The sequence below is a fragment of the Phragmites australis genome, chromosome 7 (assembly GCF_958298935.1).
Source record: "Phragmites australis chromosome 7, lpPhrAust1.1, whole genome shotgun sequence".
NCBI classification, from domain to species: Eukaryota; Viridiplantae; Streptophyta; class Magnoliopsida; order Poales; family Poaceae; genus Phragmites; species Phragmites australis.
In genome coordinates this window covers 35,265,523-35,287,062 of record NC_084927.1, presented here as the reverse complement: position 1 = coordinate 35,287,062, position 21,540 = coordinate 35,265,523, and the positions used below count along the sequence as shown (strand labels likewise).

The 21,540-nt window shown below is 41.1% G+C and overlaps 1 protein-coding gene across 1 annotated transcript; it reads left to right on the top strand.

Annotated features, from left to right (window-relative positions):
• Positions 1-10,154: 10,154 nt before the first annotated feature.
• Positions 10,155-11,174, top strand: LOC133925041 (ABC transporter I family member 1-like). Its single transcript, XM_062370854.1, has one exon. The coding sequence runs from the start codon at positions 10,327-10,329 to the stop codon at positions 11,005-11,007; it is 681 nt and encodes a 226-aa protein (XP_062226838.1). The 5' UTR covers positions 10,155-10,326; the 3' UTR covers positions 11,008-11,174.
• The last annotated feature ends 10,366 nt before the right edge of the window (positions 11,175-21,540 follow it).

The window sequence follows — 21,540 nt, the reverse complement described above, 5'->3', positions numbered from 1 at the left end:
ACATTCAGAGATGGGAAGGCTAGAGGGGATCGACGATTCAATTACTGATTGGACTATCTCCAAGCCGGCAAACCCAATTGTCAAGACTCTAAGCTAAAGCCGATAAGCCCACAATGAATTGGTATCCTCTTGTGACCTATCTTTTTCGTCGTTCTCACGAACGAATAGAGGTTCGTCACTGCATTGCTTCCAACGGTGAGACTCACATAAGTTCTCACAGTCTCATCGGAGGAGGAGGGTGCTGGTGGCCCCTGATAGCTGGAGCGGCCGCCCCACCATGCTTATAGGGTGGGCTGCCCCTGCGCACCGGGTCCAACGTAATCGTCAAGGCTCCCGGTGCATCATGTACTAGTTAGAGCTTACTCAGCAGTTCATCTAGCTATAGCACCCATCTCGCACTACTATATAACACCACATATGTAGCGTTTTATCAGTGACAGTTCAATAGTAATCGGCATTGAAGGCGTATCAGTGCCGGTTATTAAACTCCCGCGCACGAACAACGACACTAATAGTGATTGTATCAGTGCCGGTTCTAGACACGAACTATCACTGATAACTAGTATCAATGCCAGTTCTAGCTATGAACCGGCACTGAAGATGACTACTGTTATAGCTTATTTTAAAAAAATTATAATTTTTTTCACACGAAATTGGATGAGAAAAAACTTTATATGAAAACTGTAGCACTCGATGAGATCTATAACTTTGTAGTTGAAAACTTTTTCATTTGAGATTATTTAGATATCCAAGTAACCATTCAAACGTTCGGTCAGAAGATGTCAAAAAGATTTATTATGCTACTATACTCACGAACGAACGATAGCTAAGATGGTTAGAGGGGTCACACGCGCGCACAAGCTATGAGGTCTTGATTTTGAGTCTTGTTTACCGTATGCGAGTGAATATCACATGACTTGCAAATGTTGGATACGTTCGGGTGGCACCCTCTGGCCACGAAAATTTTTTTATGAAGTTTTTTCGATAAAAAACGTTGAATCGAGACCGAGATGCCGGTTAGAGCCACCAACCGATATTAACATTGATTTTTAGTGTCAATTTCATACATCATAACCAATATTAAATAATCAATATCGATTCAAAATCCACCGCTAATAACAACTAATAACAATTTTGGACCCATGCCTGACAGAGCGGCAGCAAGGCTGCCAAAGTGCGTTCTGCTTTCCTCCAACGGTCAAATCATCAGATTACAAGATCTCATCATTGTGCGCTCAGGTAGCTGATCACCACGAGCTCAGGAGATTACAAGATATCATCATGCGCTCAGGAGATTACATGCAGATCCCTAGGATCTCTCGTAATCTCGTATCAATGAAAATCCCCATTTAATTTGTATTTTATACTTTTAATTACTAGTGCAATTTGCAGAATATGGAAAACTTGCTGATGTAGTCATCATAAGCTTACAACGACCCATAGGTACGCAATGGGTTCAATTAATCCACACAGGTAATCTAAGTACATTCAGTTAGCGGGAACTGGGATATCGTCTTCAGCCGGATAGACGAGGTTTCGTACCGTTGGTTCATGCAATATATAGGCTACAGTAGCTCTTAAGGGCCTCTGCAACGCGGTCACGTGGAGGAACACTTCTGGGCAGTTATGGGAAATTGTGCCAGGTGGTGTCCAGCGTGTGCGCTCGCGGAAGACGTCAGTGCTCGACTAGACGGTCGACGCTTGGAGCGGTCCTCGCACGATCCTGGGGAGCTGGGCGCAGGTACCTAACACTTGAAACGGGCCGAGCAGGTCGGCAAAGAAGTGTTAGAATTTGCCATGTACATTGTAGCCGAACAAACGTTTAAACATGCTCTGTAGCCGAACAAACGTTTAAACATGCTCTTAACTTTATATAACTATTTCAGCATCTCTAAAATAGTTATTTTTATGTAGGTTTGGGCTCTTGTGCAGCTGCTTGATGATGTAGTATTTTCCTCTCTCTTTAATAGTATGTATAAACGTCTTTGTATTGTACCTGCTAAATAATATATTTAAAAACAGTTATCTTAAATAATTAGATTGCCGCCTATCTTCAAACTTTAATACTTCACCGTGGTTCTCACCTATAATTCCAAGCGTGAATTGCCTAATTGTTACTGTTTTTAGTGGAATTATTACTCTTTTTTAGAGTTAGTGTAATTATTACTCCCTTCGTTTTCAAATAATTGTCACCGTTGACTTCAAGCATCAATATTTGACAGTCGATTTTTCACAAATGCGCACACAAATCATTCTAAGTATACTATATTCTTGAATTATTTTTAATGGCAAATCTAACAATACTATTTTCAGTTTACTTACTTAAATATTTTTAAAATTATTATTGATCAAAGTTGCAATAGTCTAGTTAACGGTGTTAATTATTTGAAAATGGATGTAGCACTTTTTTAGGGAATAGTGTAATTATTACTGTTAGGAAAAAGGTGAATCCGTTTAACCATTTAGTCTTTGGGCCCCAAAGGCCTCCCTCCAGGCTCAACCCACCCGGTCCAACCATATGGGCAGCATCGATTTTTTTATTTTTATATTTTCTAATATTAATATTTAAATAAATAGATCTTTGATGAAAAGATTTGTACAAATAGTCAACTAGGACCACGTGACGACGTCGTAGGCCAGTGCGCCCCCGAAGAAGTCCCTCACGAGATCAAATAGGGTCCGATCTAGGCTCATCCTCCTAACTCGGGTAAGACAACTGCGATGGTGCCACTATTGTCCATGCATAATCACTAGAGGAGACTGTGAACGGTCCCAATGGAGTCGTTGCACATCATACCTCATGGATAACTCTGCATGGATGATAGTTGCACCATCCTTTCACCGACCCAGAGGAGCTCTAAGAAGCACCGACGACATTTACGGTGGATCGGCATGAGGTAAGCTTCAGGGCCCGAACGGTCTTGTGAAAAACCCACTTCACAAATCCCGCTACATCCACCACACTAAGCTGAAACCCTTGCCCGAGGCGTCCCATGGCTCTAGCCTCATCCCTATGAATATCGTATATGATATCGGTTTGTTGAAACAAACATGAAATTGGAATTTCAATTTATAGCGGTTCATATGGGATTATACGATGATAAAAATATACGTTAATTAAACATACCGCTAATGCAGCGTCCTCGTCCCGGGTAGGCCTCCGTAGTCGATGCGACACGGCCGAACATTAACTGAGGTGTAGGTGACCCGTGTATGTGTACGCGAGATGTACCACCATAGGTACTCCTCGAAGCCCAGGTCGGTGAAAGGATGAGGCTCATCGACGACATCCTCAAGGGCATTGGCCCACGTGAGATGTATGACGCCAAGCGATCTGCCCATAGATTACCACCCGACTGGCCCTTACGTGTATACCTGCAAGTCAACCACGTAAGATAGACTAAAAATGAGATTAAGCGTGCTATGGATTATGTATTTGATTTTATTTACCTGTGAACATGGGGCGGAATCCTGTGAACGTTGATGAGAGGGAACGCCTGGAAGTATCCGAACTGCCTCAACACATGGTGGGGTGAGTACTTCTCGACGTAGATGTTGAAGAAGAGTGGCTTCTTCGTAAGCCAGTTGTAAGGAACCGTTCAAATAGTATTCTAATTAATCATTAAGTCGATCATTTACTTAATCACGACTTCAACGATTAACCAGAATACTATCCCGATAGTCCCGGCATGTGTTTTGTGCCTAAGATCGAAACATATGCCTTTCCAACAGAAGCAATCACAACCAAGCTTAATAAAGAGCGAGTAATTAACATTATATTATAAGTTCTTAAGCATACAACCATTTACAATAATTTACATCAAAAGAGATAAAACTACGCAGCGGAAAAATTAAAACTTAACAGCAACAAAGAGACCGGTGGAGCCATATGCCCTTAGGCTCCACCCAAACCTTGCCATACGAGTAGACGACACTACTCTTGCCCGCCATCGGCACCGGCGGGCATGAAGTAGCCATAACCTAACCTTTCCTTGCCTACCAACCTGAAAGAGCAGCATGAGTACAAAGGTACTCGCAAGACTTAAACCATATAGGACACGTATAAATAGCCCGACTCCAAGAGTTATACATTAAGTTATTAGCAAGAAAAAGGCCACAAGGTTAAGTAAATATTCATATGCGTAATCAACCTAACATCTATATGTGAGCACCTGTACTTAAACAAAACACATATCCAATCTACCATGTAAACACCAACCTGCACATAAATGTAAAATGATCCATCTCATGTAACTAAGGATCATCACCAACCATACCCAACATATCGTCCATACCAAACATCCCACATTCGTAACTTTATGACTGATGCAGATGGACAAAAGCTTGCTCATAACCGAGAGCGCGGTAATTCAAATTGATTTTACACCCTGCAGGGGAGTACTCATGAACCCACACGATATGAGACCATCGCCCACACAACCCGTCAGTTGCGAGTGATGATTCACGTACCAACCGTTCACGTATCCACCCTGAACCTTTGTTCACATGCCCGATGCATGTGGAGGCCACTTAGACCCCATGCGTATGACATCTTACTGGCGGATCTCAGGTGCCTCTACAAGCCCTTGCTCACACCCCGGGCACATGAGTGAAATGGAGGTGGCGACTTATGGTTGCTTACCCATCCCATATTCGGGTATATGGTAAGCATGAAAAAGTGCTAAAGCCAATAACACTGATGAACGGTTCTTAAACGATGCAAGCGGTCAATGGCATCCGGGCTCCTCTCCCGATCTACCTCTAGCACCGCCTACATCTCACCTCATTCTCATATCTCATCCAACCCGACGACATCATAATTATAAATATGAGCAATAGTAAGTAATCCCTAAGCTCGTGAACAACGTCCACATCGTCGCTCGACTTTTACCGAGTACCTAAGCATTGCTAAGCATTTCGATTAATCGTTGTAGTTAGACATCAACAATATCATCCTAGGTTAAAAGAATAGGGATCATCAACAGATAAAGATAGAGGTAATGCAACAATATAGGTTCTACCCATATGATCCGACATCGACTCGCTAAACATGCAAATATACATAAAAGCACAATTTATCAATTGAGACTCCATTCAATTTGAACAAAGGATGAAATATTCTTAGTTGCTTGTCTTGCTGCTCTTCTTCAAATCAAGATCAAACACAAAACATCCTCGTGATAACCCGCTACTCTCCGATTCGACGATCACTAAAGAAAAAAATGCATCGCAATGAGCATATAATAAAATACCACAAAATATGCTTTATAATGCATGAAAATATTTTTTCTAATTATAACAAGTCATAATAAGACTAGCAAAATTGGTCTCTCTAATTTTGGTCTTGTAAAGAATTAATGCTGAATTAATGAAACCTTAACCTAATTAATTTAACTTAGAAAATTAATTAATTATTTCATGACTGGGGATATTTTTAATAGGTAGAGGATGTTATTATGAAACCAACAAAATTGGTTTTATAATTTTGCAGCTATAGAGAAATTAATATGAATTTTATAAGCTATCAGTAAAGGTAGGTAAACATGAAAATCTTTGATGAACAGTAAACCCAGATAGTCTCCGGGTGGGGTCCTCGATTTTTTCTTGACAGGATCACCCGGACCCTCTGGGTAGCTCCAGAAAAGACCGATTTTCGACGATTTTTCGGCCGATTCGACTTGCATATCGAAATCTAAGCCACCTAAACATGTAAAAACACTAATGCCAGAGTTCTAAACCTATCTTGCTCACTTTACAACCACGAAACCCTAGCTCAACCTCATCTAACAATTCTTCTAACTCTAATGCCTCAAGAACACATGGTTGCTTTGTCACTCTTCGATTGCAGCTCATAAACTCTGAAAATAACCATCTAATTCATACATTCTCTCCAAGGGTACCTAAAGGACTTACCCAATGTGCTTTCCCAAGCCTTGTGATTGTTGATTTAGGAAGAATTCAACGGGAGAAGCTTGAAGAGGAGATGTACAAAGTGCTGAAACCTCATGCACGCAAGAGATTTTTGGGTGGATAGAAAGCTAAGAACATGGGGAACACCATGGTGCGACATGCATACCTGGATTCCAAGTGCTTGAGGGGGATTTTGGGTGGAAAAGAGAGTGTTTGAGAGAGGGAGGAGAGGTCCTGCTTAGTGCCTTGGTATTAGAACTTAAGTGAGGGAGAGAGAGGGTGCAGTGGGGGAGGGGAGAAGGGTTGGTGCTGCTGTCCAAGAGAGGGAGGGATGTGGGCCATCTAGGTGGGTCCCGCACATCAAAAAGACAAGCCCAAGTTCAGCTGAAAATCTATTTCTTTCTCTCCCATTTCTTTCCCTCTTTTCATTAACCCAAAAAGGTGGACTAGAGCTCTAAAAATTCTACGGATTTTTGTGTCGCACAATACAAAATGAGATGAACCATTTTAAAAGGATTCACTCATGGTTCATACACAGAGGTTGAACTAAAGTAAAAATCTAACGTGGGGTATTTTTACAACTCAAAGAATTTTCTTAACAACCATTAGAAAAACAAACACCCATCAAATGCTTAGCAATAAAACATGATGCTCATGATGTGACTATGCTTAATGACATGATTAGGAATTTGGGATGTGACACCAGTAGTCCTCGTTGTGGCCACACAACAGAAACAAACCAAAAGTCGCACAGTCTTGTATCATCAAGTGGCTATAGGGGGTCCAGACCACGTCCTCTGGATGCAAACAGTCGAACTATGACTTAAAAGCTTGTACGTGTTGTGGGCCTGCTCATGCGCCCAGTATGGCTGTGGAGAAAAATAGTAAGAAATCGAATTTAAAACAGGTGACAAGGAAAGCATAGATATTTTTCTTACGTACCCAACATCGACACTACAACGAGCCCATGGTGGGCCTGTCATCCTCGGGTTCCTTGTACCATACCTCAAGGTACGAGGAGTGGTCCACAATGGGCCGACCGATCTTGAACTGCCCGTACGACCATAACTATAGCAGGAGTGGGCACCTAGCAAATGTGGGTTGTGGCTCTTTTTTCATGCACGCGTTGCGCAAGGCTTGATACGTCGCCATCACGACAGCGGAGGCCCAGCTGAACTAGGGGACATCATCGGGCTCCGCATCAATGATCCGCCTCGCGTAAGGAATAAGGGTCTTTGACACCAGGTGGCGTTGACCGCTGGTGAACATAACCCAATCGAACAACCAAAGCATGTAGGCCTCCAAGTGCCTCGCGATCGAGTACACACCGGCGTCCGGGTGGATGTATGCAGGTTTGAAGTAATGCAAATCATGATGAGTAAAATATCTTGAAAATAGTAAAGTAAATGGGAAGGTAAATTGCAAGGTACCTGGAATTGGAGGATCCACTTCTTCGTGGGCCCTCGCGGATCCAACATGAACTCGGGCACGTAGGCGGGTGTGCCGTCTGTCCGCTGAAGTGGGGTGAACCGCACGAGCATGACATTCATCCAGTCTGTATCCAAGTCGATGACTCCGGCGCAAGGTAAGCCTAACAGGTAGGCTATATCCTGCAACATCGAAGCTATCTCTCCACAGGGGAGGTGGAAAGTGTGGGTCTCAGGCCTCCACTGGTCGACCAATGCAGCGATCAACGAGAGATTGAAATAGAATCGCCTCGCAACTGCCTCAGAGTTCTCTGTCGCTCGGGCCTCCACCAAATAACACAATGGTAGGAGTTCAACTGATGTCAACATGTACCATTTGGAATATTAATTGAATGTAGAACATGCAATAAAAAAATAATCAGGAACATAGGCAGCTAACTCGCGACATATCAGTGCTTTTAACGATCGTCGATCGTAAGTAACTCCCTGGGGCCATGTGACCGTAAACTCCTAACTCTGTCTGGTGAATGGCAGACAAGAAGCTGTGGTGCATCTTGTCCACTGTAGGGTCAAGAAGCTCGAGGGTTGGTGGGTGTGTCATATCTGTATTAAAACCAAATTTAGCCCAGATGTATCATACAAATACACACAGTTATGTGAATAATATATAATATACAAGTACACAAAGTTACATGAACATATTATATATACACACAGTTACGTAAACATCATATACCATATAGGTACATAAAGTTACATGAACATATTACAATATATAGGTACACAATCAAATAGAAATGTAAGGTCTAAATACAACATACATAAGTAAGGTGAAAACCTTACAAATATAACATCGAGATACGCTAAACGCATTCACACTTGACCGTCGTCATAACCCCATCTACACATCAGGTGTATTTTTTGAATAGTTCTTGTATGTGTGATCATTTTCATCGAACTTGCTGCATCGTTTCACCCTTGGACCTGCCTCAGATTCATCCATATCATTCTGAATCCACCGAGTTTGTCGAGATCCTGGTGTGTACTTCATCTTCTCTTTGTCTACCACGTACATTCGCGCGAGACCTGGATCACTTGTAAACGTATCAACAATGCCGTAGCTATAAAGCTCATGATTCCATATCTTCAGTATCTGATCCTTCATAAAGTAGCGTGAAACATATTATCGGGGCAGCATATTGGACTCGCCACATGCAGCTATAACGTGTATACATGGCCTGCATACCATTTGTGACTTATGGCATGTACAAATGTATGTTCCATTCTTAAGCACACACTCTTGTACATGGCGCTCACGTCTGCCACCACTACGACCCTTATCCCGGCACAAGACACTGAACATGTGCTTCGTAGTTTCCTCCTGATTTTGTGTGGTGCATATGTACCTTCTTTGTGGCCTTCTCTATGTACTCACATAGTATCGATCCATACAACATGCGGTTATCTGTCATTACCTTTGAAGCAGTTGCGTAGCGATCAATAAATATCTGCAAATTCCATGCAGAATGCCTTCAATAATTCCAACAAGTGGGAGAGATATCATACCTCGCACAACCCAGTTGTAGATCTCAGCAATATTTATTGTCATTATCCCATACCTTGCCCCTCCAGTGTCATACATCAATGTCTATTTCTCTCTTGGCTCATTTTGTATCCACTATGAAAAGTTCCTAACAGTTGACATTGACTTTCTTACTATTTAGGAAGTATCTGTTGGGATGGGTGCAAGAACAACCGGCTCATCTCCGGTGTCTGTTACCTCCGCTGTCTGCTTCATGGTTAGTTCGTCTAGTCTTGTCTATAGTACGTTGAACTTTCTCTGCTAGTTTTCGCTGCACAATTTCTTGAAAAGATTCATCAAATCCTTGTTTTTGAATTGTCTGTAAAAGTTTACACTCATATACCCCATGCACCACCTGCTCTTCAAGTTATGCCACTTTCCTCTTACATATCGTTGAACACTACCGTATTGCATATCCAACAAAGCCTGCAACAGCTTTGCATGTCTATTATGCATCAAACATACATCAGACCGGTCCAGAACAATAGCATGCTTGACCCGTTCAAGGAACCAATACTACATGTCCTCATTCTCGCTCTCCAGGAAGGCAAACCCTAGTGGCATGACTTGGTTATTCCCATCTACCCTAATTACAGATAGTCCCCACTATGGTCTTCTTATTGGTTCTACTAAGTCCCTTGATGACATGCTGATATCCAGAGAGATCTACATCATTAGGATCATAACCAATCTGATCTTCAGCATAATACATTTGAAAATTTAGCTTATCGAAATCCTAAAAACATCCGAAAATATGTCCAACGTTAATACCGAAAAACTATACTTCTAATTATCGAAACTCTGACAAAATTACCAAAACCGATGATCACCGGTAAAATTTAGTACTAATAAATAGGCGTTACAAAATAAATCATCTTTTCACCTTATAACCTAGGGTGGAAGATAATTTTATAAATCATTATATCTCATTAGATGAATATTAGTGAATTTTGCTATACTTTTTGAAATTTTTGTGATGACTTAAAAATTGCTAGAAATTATAAAAATAGTATATTTTGAAGAATTTTAGTTTAAATTCTATATAAGATTTTTATGAATCCAGTTAAAATAGGCTGCTTATTAATTATAGAGCAGTAAAAAATTGATACATTTTTATTTTTTTAGCCCATAGTTACTGTTCACAATGAAAAAATTATTGTGAGCACTGAAAACCTGTTTCAACCGTTTTGGGTGATAAATAGGCTAAAGAATTTGGTAGAATGGTATTTGGGCGAGCGCCATCAAAAACTATTGCCCCCATCCCACCCCATCGCGCCGCACCCCGCCGCCGCGCTCCCCAAACTCCAATCCGCCGCCACCACGCCGCGGCGCGCACGGCCGCTTCTCCACCCGCCCGCCTCCGACCAACCCAGCGGCTGTACGGTCGAGCCGCCGAACCAGAACCAGATGCCGCCGGTGAGGCCGCCGCCGCCGCCGCGTCTCCTCCTCAACAACGTCTCGTGCATGCGGAACGCGCAGACGGTGCTCCGTGACATCAACTTGAGTGTCCACGACGGCACCGCGCTGGTGCTCACGGGCGCCAACGGCTCCGGCAAGACCACCCTCCTCCGCATGCTCGCGGGGTTCTCGCGCCCCTCCGCTGGGGAGATCCTCTGGAACGGCCATGACGTCACCTCCCCCGGCGTGTTCCAGCAGTACAAGCTGCAACTCAACTGGATGTCGCTCAAGGACGCCGTCAAGGAGAAGCTCACGGTCCTCGAGAACGTGCAGTGGTTCGAGCTCCTCGAGGGGAAGGACGGCGCCAGGTCGGCTCCCGCCATCGAGCTCATGGGGCTCGGCAGGCTCATGAACGAGAAGGCCAGGATGCTCTCCATGGGTCAGAGGAAGAGGCTGCAGGTCGCCAGGCTGCTCGCCATCGACCGACCGATCTGGCTGCTCGATGAGCCGTCCGTCGCGCTGGATGCGGAGGGGGTTAAGCTGCTGGAATACATCATAGCAGAGCACCGGAAGAAGGGTGGGATCGTCTTCGTTGCCACGCATTTGCATATCGAGATTGAGGATGCTATGTCGCTTCGGCTGCCACAGAGGTTCCCCCGGAGGAAGACACTGGTTGATCTTGTGCGTTGATGTCAAATTGACCTCAGGAATTTAGCTGTATCTCTCTAATTCTTCCCCAGCCATCCGTTTGAATGTTGTTGGAGCAACTTCTGATGCTGCAGTTTTGTGATAGTTTCTTCGAGAACATGAGAACACACTCACCATGTCAATATATGTGCTGGTGTTCTTTGTGATCATACTTTTGATGCATTTGATCCATTTGTGCCACTTGTTAGTGGAATCTTCTGTTGCTTATCCAATGTCTAGCAGGTTTTACTCACGACTTGCATATCCACCTGAAGCTTCAAGCATGGGAAAGTTGACTAAATTTGGAGACCTTAGTACAGAATCAGGTAACTGATGTCTGGTTTAGGAGTGTCTGTTTTCTCATACACTTATGCATCAATTAAGCTAGATTCCCACCCTTACAGTTGCGTTGGGTCTGAAACTGTTTACAATTTTACAGCTTAGACATCTTGTGTAGCAATTGTTATCATCCCAAAATGTTCAGTAGAAGTCTGCACTTCATGTTTGGTGTTTTGTTTAAATCATCAACCACGTTTGATCTACATCTACTAACTACACTTGGTTTATCTCTTCTGACTACCTGAGTTTAGTTATTATCTGAGGTTGTTATGGGAATCCCTTGCCGGGTTCAGTGAGTATGGTTTACTTCTCTAGAAATTTTGCATCTAGTAAAATTTTCATCACCATTGAAGTTATGGTAAACTACAAATCATATCCTAGTGCTAATTGTACTAAAATTTTCAAGCGCTATGTATAGGTCACTAGGTCAGGATAGGCAGTACCTTGCCGATTGATTGATAGCTTATTGATCGGATATCAAAAGGTATGAAAATCAGTCCACCTGGGATGTTTCTGTAGTGAGAACTACTTCACAAGAGTATCAAAATCAGTCCAACTGGGATGTTTCTGTACTGAGAACTACTTCACAAAAGTATCAAAACCAGTCCAACCAGAACTTTTCTGTAGTGAGAACTTCTTCGTGAAGTGCTTGTCAGAACGGAAGAAGAAAGACCAATATGACCAATACGTTGTCTCCATATGATGTAATCGTTCAAACTAATTTTTATAGTTACTGACTGGCGAATTGGCATGCATATTCTGCACACCTGGACGAAATGATGCCACAATAGTGTTGTTTCATTAGTGCAATGTGTACTTGTTTTTTCGATGCTTCCCCATTCATGTCTGCTGAAAAAGATTCTAATCTATTGTGTTCATAAATAGAGTCCACAGATTACAAATGTTCTTGTGGAAGTAGCTTGGTTTGTCACGTTTATTAAACAGTCATGACCCCTCAGTGTGCCATTGATTGACATTAAATTTCTGTGCTCTGTACTATTTAACAAGCCGTTTCAGGTGTCAATCTATAACATTCTGTTTAAGACGTTTCATTCATTTACATTTTCTGCCAAAAGTAAAATATTTTTCTTTCTTCAATATAAATTGCAGATACAACGTTAATCCGATTCTTCAATGTATGTAGTTGTCTCAATTAACCTAAACTTCTCACCAATAATTGAAATATACTGATTCCGGAAGCAAATTATGAGCAAGGGCTGATATAAAAATTACATTGAGTTTCTCCTAGGGAGTTGGAATGAGACATTGATGTTGCAAACCAGTGCCAACAGTGGAAAGTAACCTCAATAATAGTGTGTGTATAGATATCTTAATATATGGTTTACCTGCTAGCTTCTAATTGTTGCAAGTTGGACTTTAATAACATCTGTTGTTTATCATTCTGGACAAATTATCCTTGTATAATATTTACAGATAGATCGAGACATTATGATTCATTGCTCTAGTCACTTGTTTCTTTCTAAACCATAAGAAAGAGTATCTGAAGAAATTTAGAGATACATCATACATCATGCAGCGACTGTCTTCATACAGAGAAAAGAAAACCAAAAGAACGAGATAAATCTTACACAACATTATACATTGCTGCTGTGTTTCTGTGATTTCCATCTGAAATTCTTTCCTTACATGATTAGTGATAGCATCACCTTTCTGATTGTAAGTCTTGAATCATCTGACGTATGCATTCGGTATACTAGGCTGTCCTGGGATAACTCTCGTACTACACTGGTGCAGGCTGTAACAAGAGAGCAGTGATTGCAGCAGAAATAAGTCTCTAGGGACCATTGGAGCTGCTCTCTGACCCCATTCTGGAGGTAGCTGGCCCACTATTCAAGACAAGGTATAAATCCACTTCCCAGGCCAGCACTGAGCCACCAATACTACATAAATGCATGCTGTTCTTGTGCTGTATTTTGTTTGGTTGTCACTGCCTCTCTAGGCCCCAATCTAGATGTTTCTAGTGTCGAATCTTTGTACAATGGATCAGGGTTTGAGCTAATCTTCGTATTGCAAATGATCAGGTCTTGCCCAGATCCCGGGGAAGTTGACTGGGGCTCATTCTACATTCGAAATGAAAATAACCTTTTTGTGGATGGAATTCGATTAGGATTTGGTCCATCTGGCCCAATATGGTTGAGTTGAAAGGCTTGTGCGTGTCTGATGACTTTATATTAGATTGTCTTCTAATGTGCTTACCTTGTTATCATCTCTTCGGTGAGCGTTTTCTGTTCTTTCAGGTTTTACTTTCCCCATTTCAGTACCAAGATACTAGAATTAAGGTTAGTGGTAACATTACCTAAGTTTAACTTAGAATGACTTGGCATATGAGAAATCATCTATTATAGACATGTTGTCGTAATTAGTAATAATTAAAGGCTCTTTGATGTGGAAAGAGTGTGATGAAGCTGCCTGAAAGGGTTGGATGCTTAAAATCAACCAAAAGTAGAAGATTCGAATCATTTGTAGTGATATGAAAAGAAGTGCCTCAGAGAGGAGATCCTTTCCCCATCATATCTTCGGAGGTCAATTTATCTCCTGTTACTATTCTTTGCAGGACATGAATCTTAATTATGTTTTGACTTGGAAGTAAAGAGAAAGAGAACTCATTTGTGCTGAAAAAGGAAGCTCCAAGTTCCAAAAAACATACAAGTTTTAGATAACAGGTTAGCATCTGAACATTGATTTTTCTTGCCAACCTAACTTCTTCAACTCTAAATGCTGATCGGTTGTAGTTTCATGTATATAAACTCGATATTTGCATAATTGCACCTGCTTGCAGTCAGGGGAGACTATAACCTAGGAAAGGAATCACTTGCCATTGCTAATGCTGATAAACCTTCGGATTAATTGGCAGCCTGCTTTCATTTGGTTAGTTGAAACAGTGTTGGAGTTATGTGGTTGTTTAATTCAACAATGGAATATAAGGAATATGACAATGATGCCTAGAGTATATTTATGACATTAAAACAAATGTTTGCTACATTCAAGTGTCATGTTGATTTAGCTTTAAAGGATGACCTAAAAGGGGAAACCTTTTGCTGTTTGTGCTTAAGAAAACAAGCATGTGCCCAACCCTTATGAATATTGCCAAGTGAAATTGTTCATCATGCCTGCCTTTTGTTAGGACTTAGGGCTCTCTTTAAAGACTGCTGTCTTTGACTACTACATCAAACATTTAATTACAGGCTTGGAATCCTATACCATTCCTTAAAGGAGCAAATAAGTCATGCGCACAGAGGACTTATTAATACACATACTAATGTGAAAAGGTGTAGTAAAGTGCTTGATCCCCCAAAAGTCTAGGAGTGAGATATGGGGCATGAGCCATAATGTATCGATGCTAGTACCTTCTCTCTAGGGCATACTATAATAACTGCAATAACTCTAATGTCAGTGCCATTCTGTTTCGGGGTGTATAGAGTTTACATCACAGAAGAAACTATGATTGGCATTTCTACTTCAACCAGAACAATTATACAATCAAGTGAGACCCACTTGTCAATGCCGATGTGACATTATTGATGGTACACGTTTAGTTTTATATGGCTTAGGAGACAATTCTTGCACCTTTTTCATCTAATCGGATTGATCATCTGTGGTAAGATGACATCATCAAAAGGGCGTTCAATACCGCATAACTTTTAATGAAAGTTCGTTCAACAAACCTATAGCGTCAGCTGTACGCAATGGTAATTTTTGCAGTGTACTGATTGTGATGCTGACACATGGCTAGGAAATATTGTTATACGCAAAGTAAGAGAGAATTGTTAAGCTGAATTTAGGATTGACAATTCCTTGTTATGGGTCCCACGACAGTAATGCAGGTGGGGAATGCAGCCACATCTTCTGTTCTAGTCCATTTTCGACAAAGGAAAGAAGGACGCATACCCAATAATTAGCAGCTACTTATCATGCACTACATCCATGGATTAACTATATGGAAAGGAAGGCGCCATGGTGTCCTGGTTGGATGGAGAAAAATGCTAGTTTCGCTTTCTAGATTTATTGTTTCCATCCATCATTGAATATTTCAATTCTTGGTAGGAAATAGTTAGCCATTGGAGCAAGTTGGTTGCTCGTGAACGGTGGCGTAATGCTAGGGTTTGTTAGAGGTTTCTCTATCCGAAAGACTGGCGTACCTAGCCTACCACACACTTAGCAATTGCTCTCCTGGAAATTTCCATCACCATTTGGAGAAATTGCAGGACCAGCTACATAAGTTTTCATGCAATTAAAAGGTAAGATAGAGAAATAAAGTTATATTTGTAAATGCCAGCCAATTGAAAGGGGTCTTTTATGTAAATCTAGGTTGCTTGATGCGGTAGAGTTCTGGACTCTAGGATTACGCAGAGTAGATATTCGTTGATATTCATAGGTAGTACCAGTTTTCTTGTCGATGAGTGTTGTTTGTTGATATGCATACATATTCATTGATGAGCCTCACAGGGTATCTGAACAGAATTTGTTGCTATGCTTTCTAGCGATACATATACCTAGATGCCGAGATAAAGATTAGAGCCACAAATGCACATTTGAATCACAATAGTATATGGAACTAGCATAAGAGTTTGTGTAGACCATCTCCACAGCCGTTGGCAATGAGTGGTCCCATTCCAAACAGATGGATTTTATAGGTCTCGAAAGTTATGGAGCTAGCACAGTTAAAATTGTTAGGAATAGCAACTTGTATTCCTTGGAGGTCTTGGACCAGTATATATACACATTTACATGTGACAATATGCAAGAAACCCCTTATAGTCTGGGATATTACACAGAGCAATATATATATCTAACAGAAATTAGTAAGTAGAGATAATTATGTTAAGTAGTGGACTAGACATATGAATGGTAAGTAGGGACAGTACTGCTACTGCATATAACTGGAAAGTTATGGAGCTAGCATAGTTGAAATTAGTAAGCAGAGATAGTTATGTTAAGTAGTACTAGACTAGACATATGAATGGTAAGTAAGGACAGTACTGCATATAATACGTATATGTACTACAATCAGTAAGGGTTGCATGTAAAGGATAGACTCCTTTTCTTGGACTAGGCAAACGAATATAAAGTTGTGAGTGTATGCATATATGAATTGTGATCAATAAAGATGGCACAGGAAGCATGCTCTGTAAGCTACAGCTGTCTGCAAATTACTCTAAAAATTTGTCTTATCCGGTCAATTGCCTGGAATGATAGTTCTGATCAATGTTGAACTATTATGTTCTTCTGCAGAGGGATTTCTAGTGGAGCATTTGTACTCGGACCAATTAACTAGCCGTTGCTTTCCACAATCATGTGCTTATAGTTATAGTACCTCCCGCATGGGTAAATTCCAATTTTTTTTCTCTGTACAATGGCAATTTGTGAGCTTGCGGTAGATGCTGTGCCCTTTCTATCTTTTCAGAAGCTGTTACAGTTAAGAATTCCAATCAATCATGTTATTGGTGTCAGTTATTATGCCTTGTAAAGAAGGTTTGACAGCACATGCAGGAAAGATCTGTGCAGGGAGCTTGAATCCAAGGGAAGGCAAGGAAACAGGCCTGGAGGGCGAGGCATAGCCCTGCTGCATTGAACAGGAGGAAAGGAAAAGAAAGACCAAAAAGTTTATTGCAAAGCGCCAGCAATAACTTCTCAGCATATACCGACAAGTAAGCACTCTGTTATTATGTTCTCAATGTAAGAAATCCTAATTCCTGCCAAAGGAAGCTTAAAGGTGCCACCATTAGTCAGGTCATATATATCCCCGTACGGCCTTCTTACGCTCCTTCCTTGATCAGCATCGACTCCACATATTTGACTGTGATAATGAAATCCGATCATCCGGTGGCACTAAGCACCCCACATATAATGGTTGAAATTTAAATCTGATTACCTGATATACACTAAGCACCAACCCATCTTAGTTGAGGAGCTAGCAGTTGACCCCCTTCATAAATGACAGGAGATTGGAATACTCAACACTCATTTTTCTTCTTCTTCTTCCCATTTTGTTCTGCAGAGAAGAAACCCTTAAACAAGGACCTCCAATTCGATGGGTGTAGCTGTCCCAGACCCTACATTGTAAATGTGCGCTTGTCTTGTTGTTCAGCTGGTCAGGTGTGTATGGGTCCATCCACACATGCCCGAAGATTGATGCAGTGTGACGGTGACAGTGAGCCCCCAAGCGTCGCAGGCAGGCAGCGTCATTGAGATGGAGAAGAGGAACCAACGGGAGCAGCAGGTGACCTTTCGAAGCACATTCGGATGGGCTGAGGTTGTAGATGGCGTGTACTCAGGGCAACCGAATTTGCGAACAAATTTGGAGTCGAAAAAGTGACATCGGGTCCCGATTGGTTGGACGAAGGCAGCTTTCTGCAGATGGTGTGTCCTTCTTGACCATGGATGTTTGTTACCTGGTGCGTGACCGAGTCTGGTTTGGTGTGCTTGCTTGGCGTGCTACGTGAGAAAGATTTCGTAGCACATGCGGTGGCCATCGTCGCTGGGGAAGGGCTTCAGGGTAATGTAACGTCGTGCCTTTACTGCATACTCTTGCGTTGCTTTGCTACCACTTTGTGTCGGTCTTATGGAACCCTTTCAAATTGTATTATTTCCTCTGAAATTTTGTTACTACATTTCACAGGAAAATGCCATCTACACCTGCCTTGGTGCAAATTTTGATGTGGGGTCCCATACGTAGGGATATAAGTTTGGACTGTGCTAACGCATGAACATGCATCCCAAAACCCCAAACGATGGTAGCCCATCTGGGTCCACTACATCCTGCACCCTTAATGAAATCCGATCAAATCAGGCAAGCAAGTAAAAACACAATTGTATTTGACTCTCTAAAAATAATCTCTATCTGCTTTTTCTTACATCCGTATGTGCACTCCAAATAAGAAAGCTACAATATCTTCAGTGGTTGATCAAAATCCAGAGATCTATACAGTAATTCACATTATTTTTCCTCAAATTAGATCAAATTTATGAGACAAATGATTAGGAGTGAGTACTTGTTTGTAAGTAGAAGAGAAATGAACTAGAGTGAGCACTTGGGTTTAATTGAGTAAATCCAATGCTATTCTTCCACTGACTTCTGAGACAAATGACTAGGAGCTAGTGGTGCTAGCAGCAGCAGTCCAAGTTAACCCGAGTTCGATGGGTCATGCAGTGCAGCCATTGATCATGCGAGATCGATTGACCTTTGCCAAGCTTATTAAAGTGATACGGTTGAAGTTCATTATGGAAGTCTTCGCACTGGAACGCTTCAAAGTTTTGTTTTTCAAAGTGAGTCAATGCCCAGCCCAATCCACGCAAATTGGGGGAGCCTCGTAATCAGAGTCAACATGTCAATTGGACGCTTCGAGAAGAAATTAAATGATCTCTGTCAATGAACTTCTTTCGACTGAGTCATCACTCGTTGCACCTTCGCGGAGTATAAGAATTGGAATTTGACCTACTCGCTCTAGAAATGTGCCGGGTTGCATGCAGTGAAACTATAGTTTTACGGAGTGTATATATATAAGCACAGAGTAAAATATTACAATTTTAGTAGTTTGTAAATATGTTGAGAAGCATATTGTAATATACGAGTAGTTTGTTTTTCTAATTAAACCATGTGGATGTCTAAAACAATTAACTGGAGCAGGTGTAGTTGCATGATTTTCTTGATGCGTAGCTACTAGCTAGCATGGCTCCACGCATAGCCCGTACCGTACGAACGTTCTCCATGACGAAGGAAATCGATCGAACGGGTGGGTATACCGTATACACAGATGTGTTTGGCAGAACTACAGTTCTGAGATTTACGTAGTGTTTAAAGCAAGTAAAATAAAATAAAATAATTTAAATATCTGTTTTTAGTTTAAAATAAAAATGAGATGTTTAAATAAAAAAAATCTTTAATATATCTATAGCTTCAACTTTTAAAAAAAATAAAATAAAAAATAATCCGTTCTATAAATTCTTAGGGCTGAAACTCTCTACGCTACGAGGCTGTGGCGATCCTGCCACCAGATGGAATCCCGTCGCCAGGAGGTCCGTCAGGTCCCGAGTTTTTTTATTTTTATATTCTTTAACATAAAAAATTATTTAAATATATCCCGGATGAAAAGAGTTATGAAAATAAACGTCTATCACTCTCTCATGGAGCGGTTAGACCCTTACTGGCCCTAGAGAGAGGTAAGCAGGGCGGTAGGCCTTACAAACCCATGGTGAACAGTACTCTAAAGTTCAATTTCCTCTACTATCTTCTCTGTTCAAAATAGTGATGTTCTGTTGCTTCAAAAATTCTAAAACTTTTTTTATGTGTTCCATAATCCATGTGCAACTCATTTTAATTGAATTCACCCAAAAATCCTGTGTAGAAGTTAAACTAAAATTCTCCAAAAAAAACTACTTTATAACCTCTAACAATTGTTAGAAACTCAAATAAATTTCATGTGATATTCTTCTTTTTAACTTAATTTGAATTTAAACATATATAAACCTAGTGCTAAAAATAATTTTAGAAATTATCACATCACATAAAAAGAATATTAGTAATTTTACCAGATTTTTAGAAATTTATTTGAGGCCCTAAAAATTGTTAGAAGTTATAAAAGTAGTCTTTCTTAAAGAATTTTAGTTTAAATTTTATATGGGATTTTTTATGAATTCAATTAAAATGGGTGGCACATGGATTATGAAACACGTAAAAAAAATTTAGGATTTTTAGAGTAACAGAACATCACTATTTTAAATAAATAAGATAGGTGTGAAATTGAACTTTAGAATATTGTTCACCACATATTACTGTTTATGTATTGTAGGCTTACCGGCACTTAGAGGGCGGTAAGGCCTACGTATCATAAGAGTGCGGTAAACGTTTGTGATTACGGACAGACTATTTACCATTCTCTCAGGAGTGGTAAAGGTCTGACCGCTCTATTACAGTGCGGTAGGCATCTATTTTCGTAAATACTGTTCACCGTGGATTACTGTTCATGCGCTGACCGTCATCTCAGAATGGGGTAAAGGTCTGACCGTTCTATTAGAGTACGGTAGGCATCTATTTTCGTAAATCTTTTTATCCGGTATATTTAAATAAATTTTTATGTTAGAAAATATAAAAATAAAATAACTCGTCTGGTCCCGGTGGCGCCGTTGGGCGACGAGAGGGAGGCATGAACGCAGTAAATGCTGGCCGGCCGGCCGGGCCGGCTAGCCCGGGCCAGCAGCTGTGATCGAGATAGCGGTGGCCGAGTGGGTTGCTCACGCGGTGTTGCTCAGAGACGACGACCATTCAATGTGGACTGTAGAGAGAGGAGAGAGGAAATAAGCGCGGCTCCAGCTCACGTCTCGTACTCTCCTGCTCACCCTGATCTACCGTTTCGTTCGCCATCAGCTCATGTCACCACGGGAAATTCTTGCCTGCTGCTCTGTACGTACTACCACAGAGCGACAAATGTTTGGAAAAAGGACGGTATTTTGGACGACGCAATCTCTGGAATTCTAGTGCCATGTTAGTTTAGGCACCAAATTGAAATACTAAACACGCTGAATCGCCGGGCGCGCGTCCTAAACAATTAAAGCGATTGGCATAGGCTAAATACGCAAATGTATTTATCCTATGCAAAATATAACACATTGTAGCAAAGAGGAAGAAAAGAAGAAGTGAAGAATCTTGTGTAGCTGTGTTTCTTGGTCAACAACAAGCCAACCATGCATCCATACGCACCTAAAAATTTAAGTTGACATTGGTTTTCTTCGCACATGATGATGATCTGGTATGTAGGATCGCTGATCGATTCCGTGCAAAAAAAGACAAACGAGTTCTGGTTGGCGACACACGGAGAAGATCGATCGCTAGTGACAAAAGAAATTACTCTAAATGAAAACATTGATGACTTTCCGTGCATGCCCACCTGCTTGGTAGGTTATGTGTTCTTCTGATTATGGTTTCTGCTACTTAAATGGTGGTAAAAATTAAGATTTGACTTCTAGGTCTTGTTTGTTTGACATTACGAAATCTGAATGTTTTTCCCCGGCTGTAGCCGCTTTTTGTTGTTTGTTGATAGTGTTGAGTACGTGATGAGCCTTGCAGTGGTAGGCTGCTAGCTCAAGAGAGTGAGAACACATATGCCATGTAATTTTTTAGTCTGTATTATGACAGAAATAGAGATATAGTTAAAAATTACTTTAGATATTTTTACATCT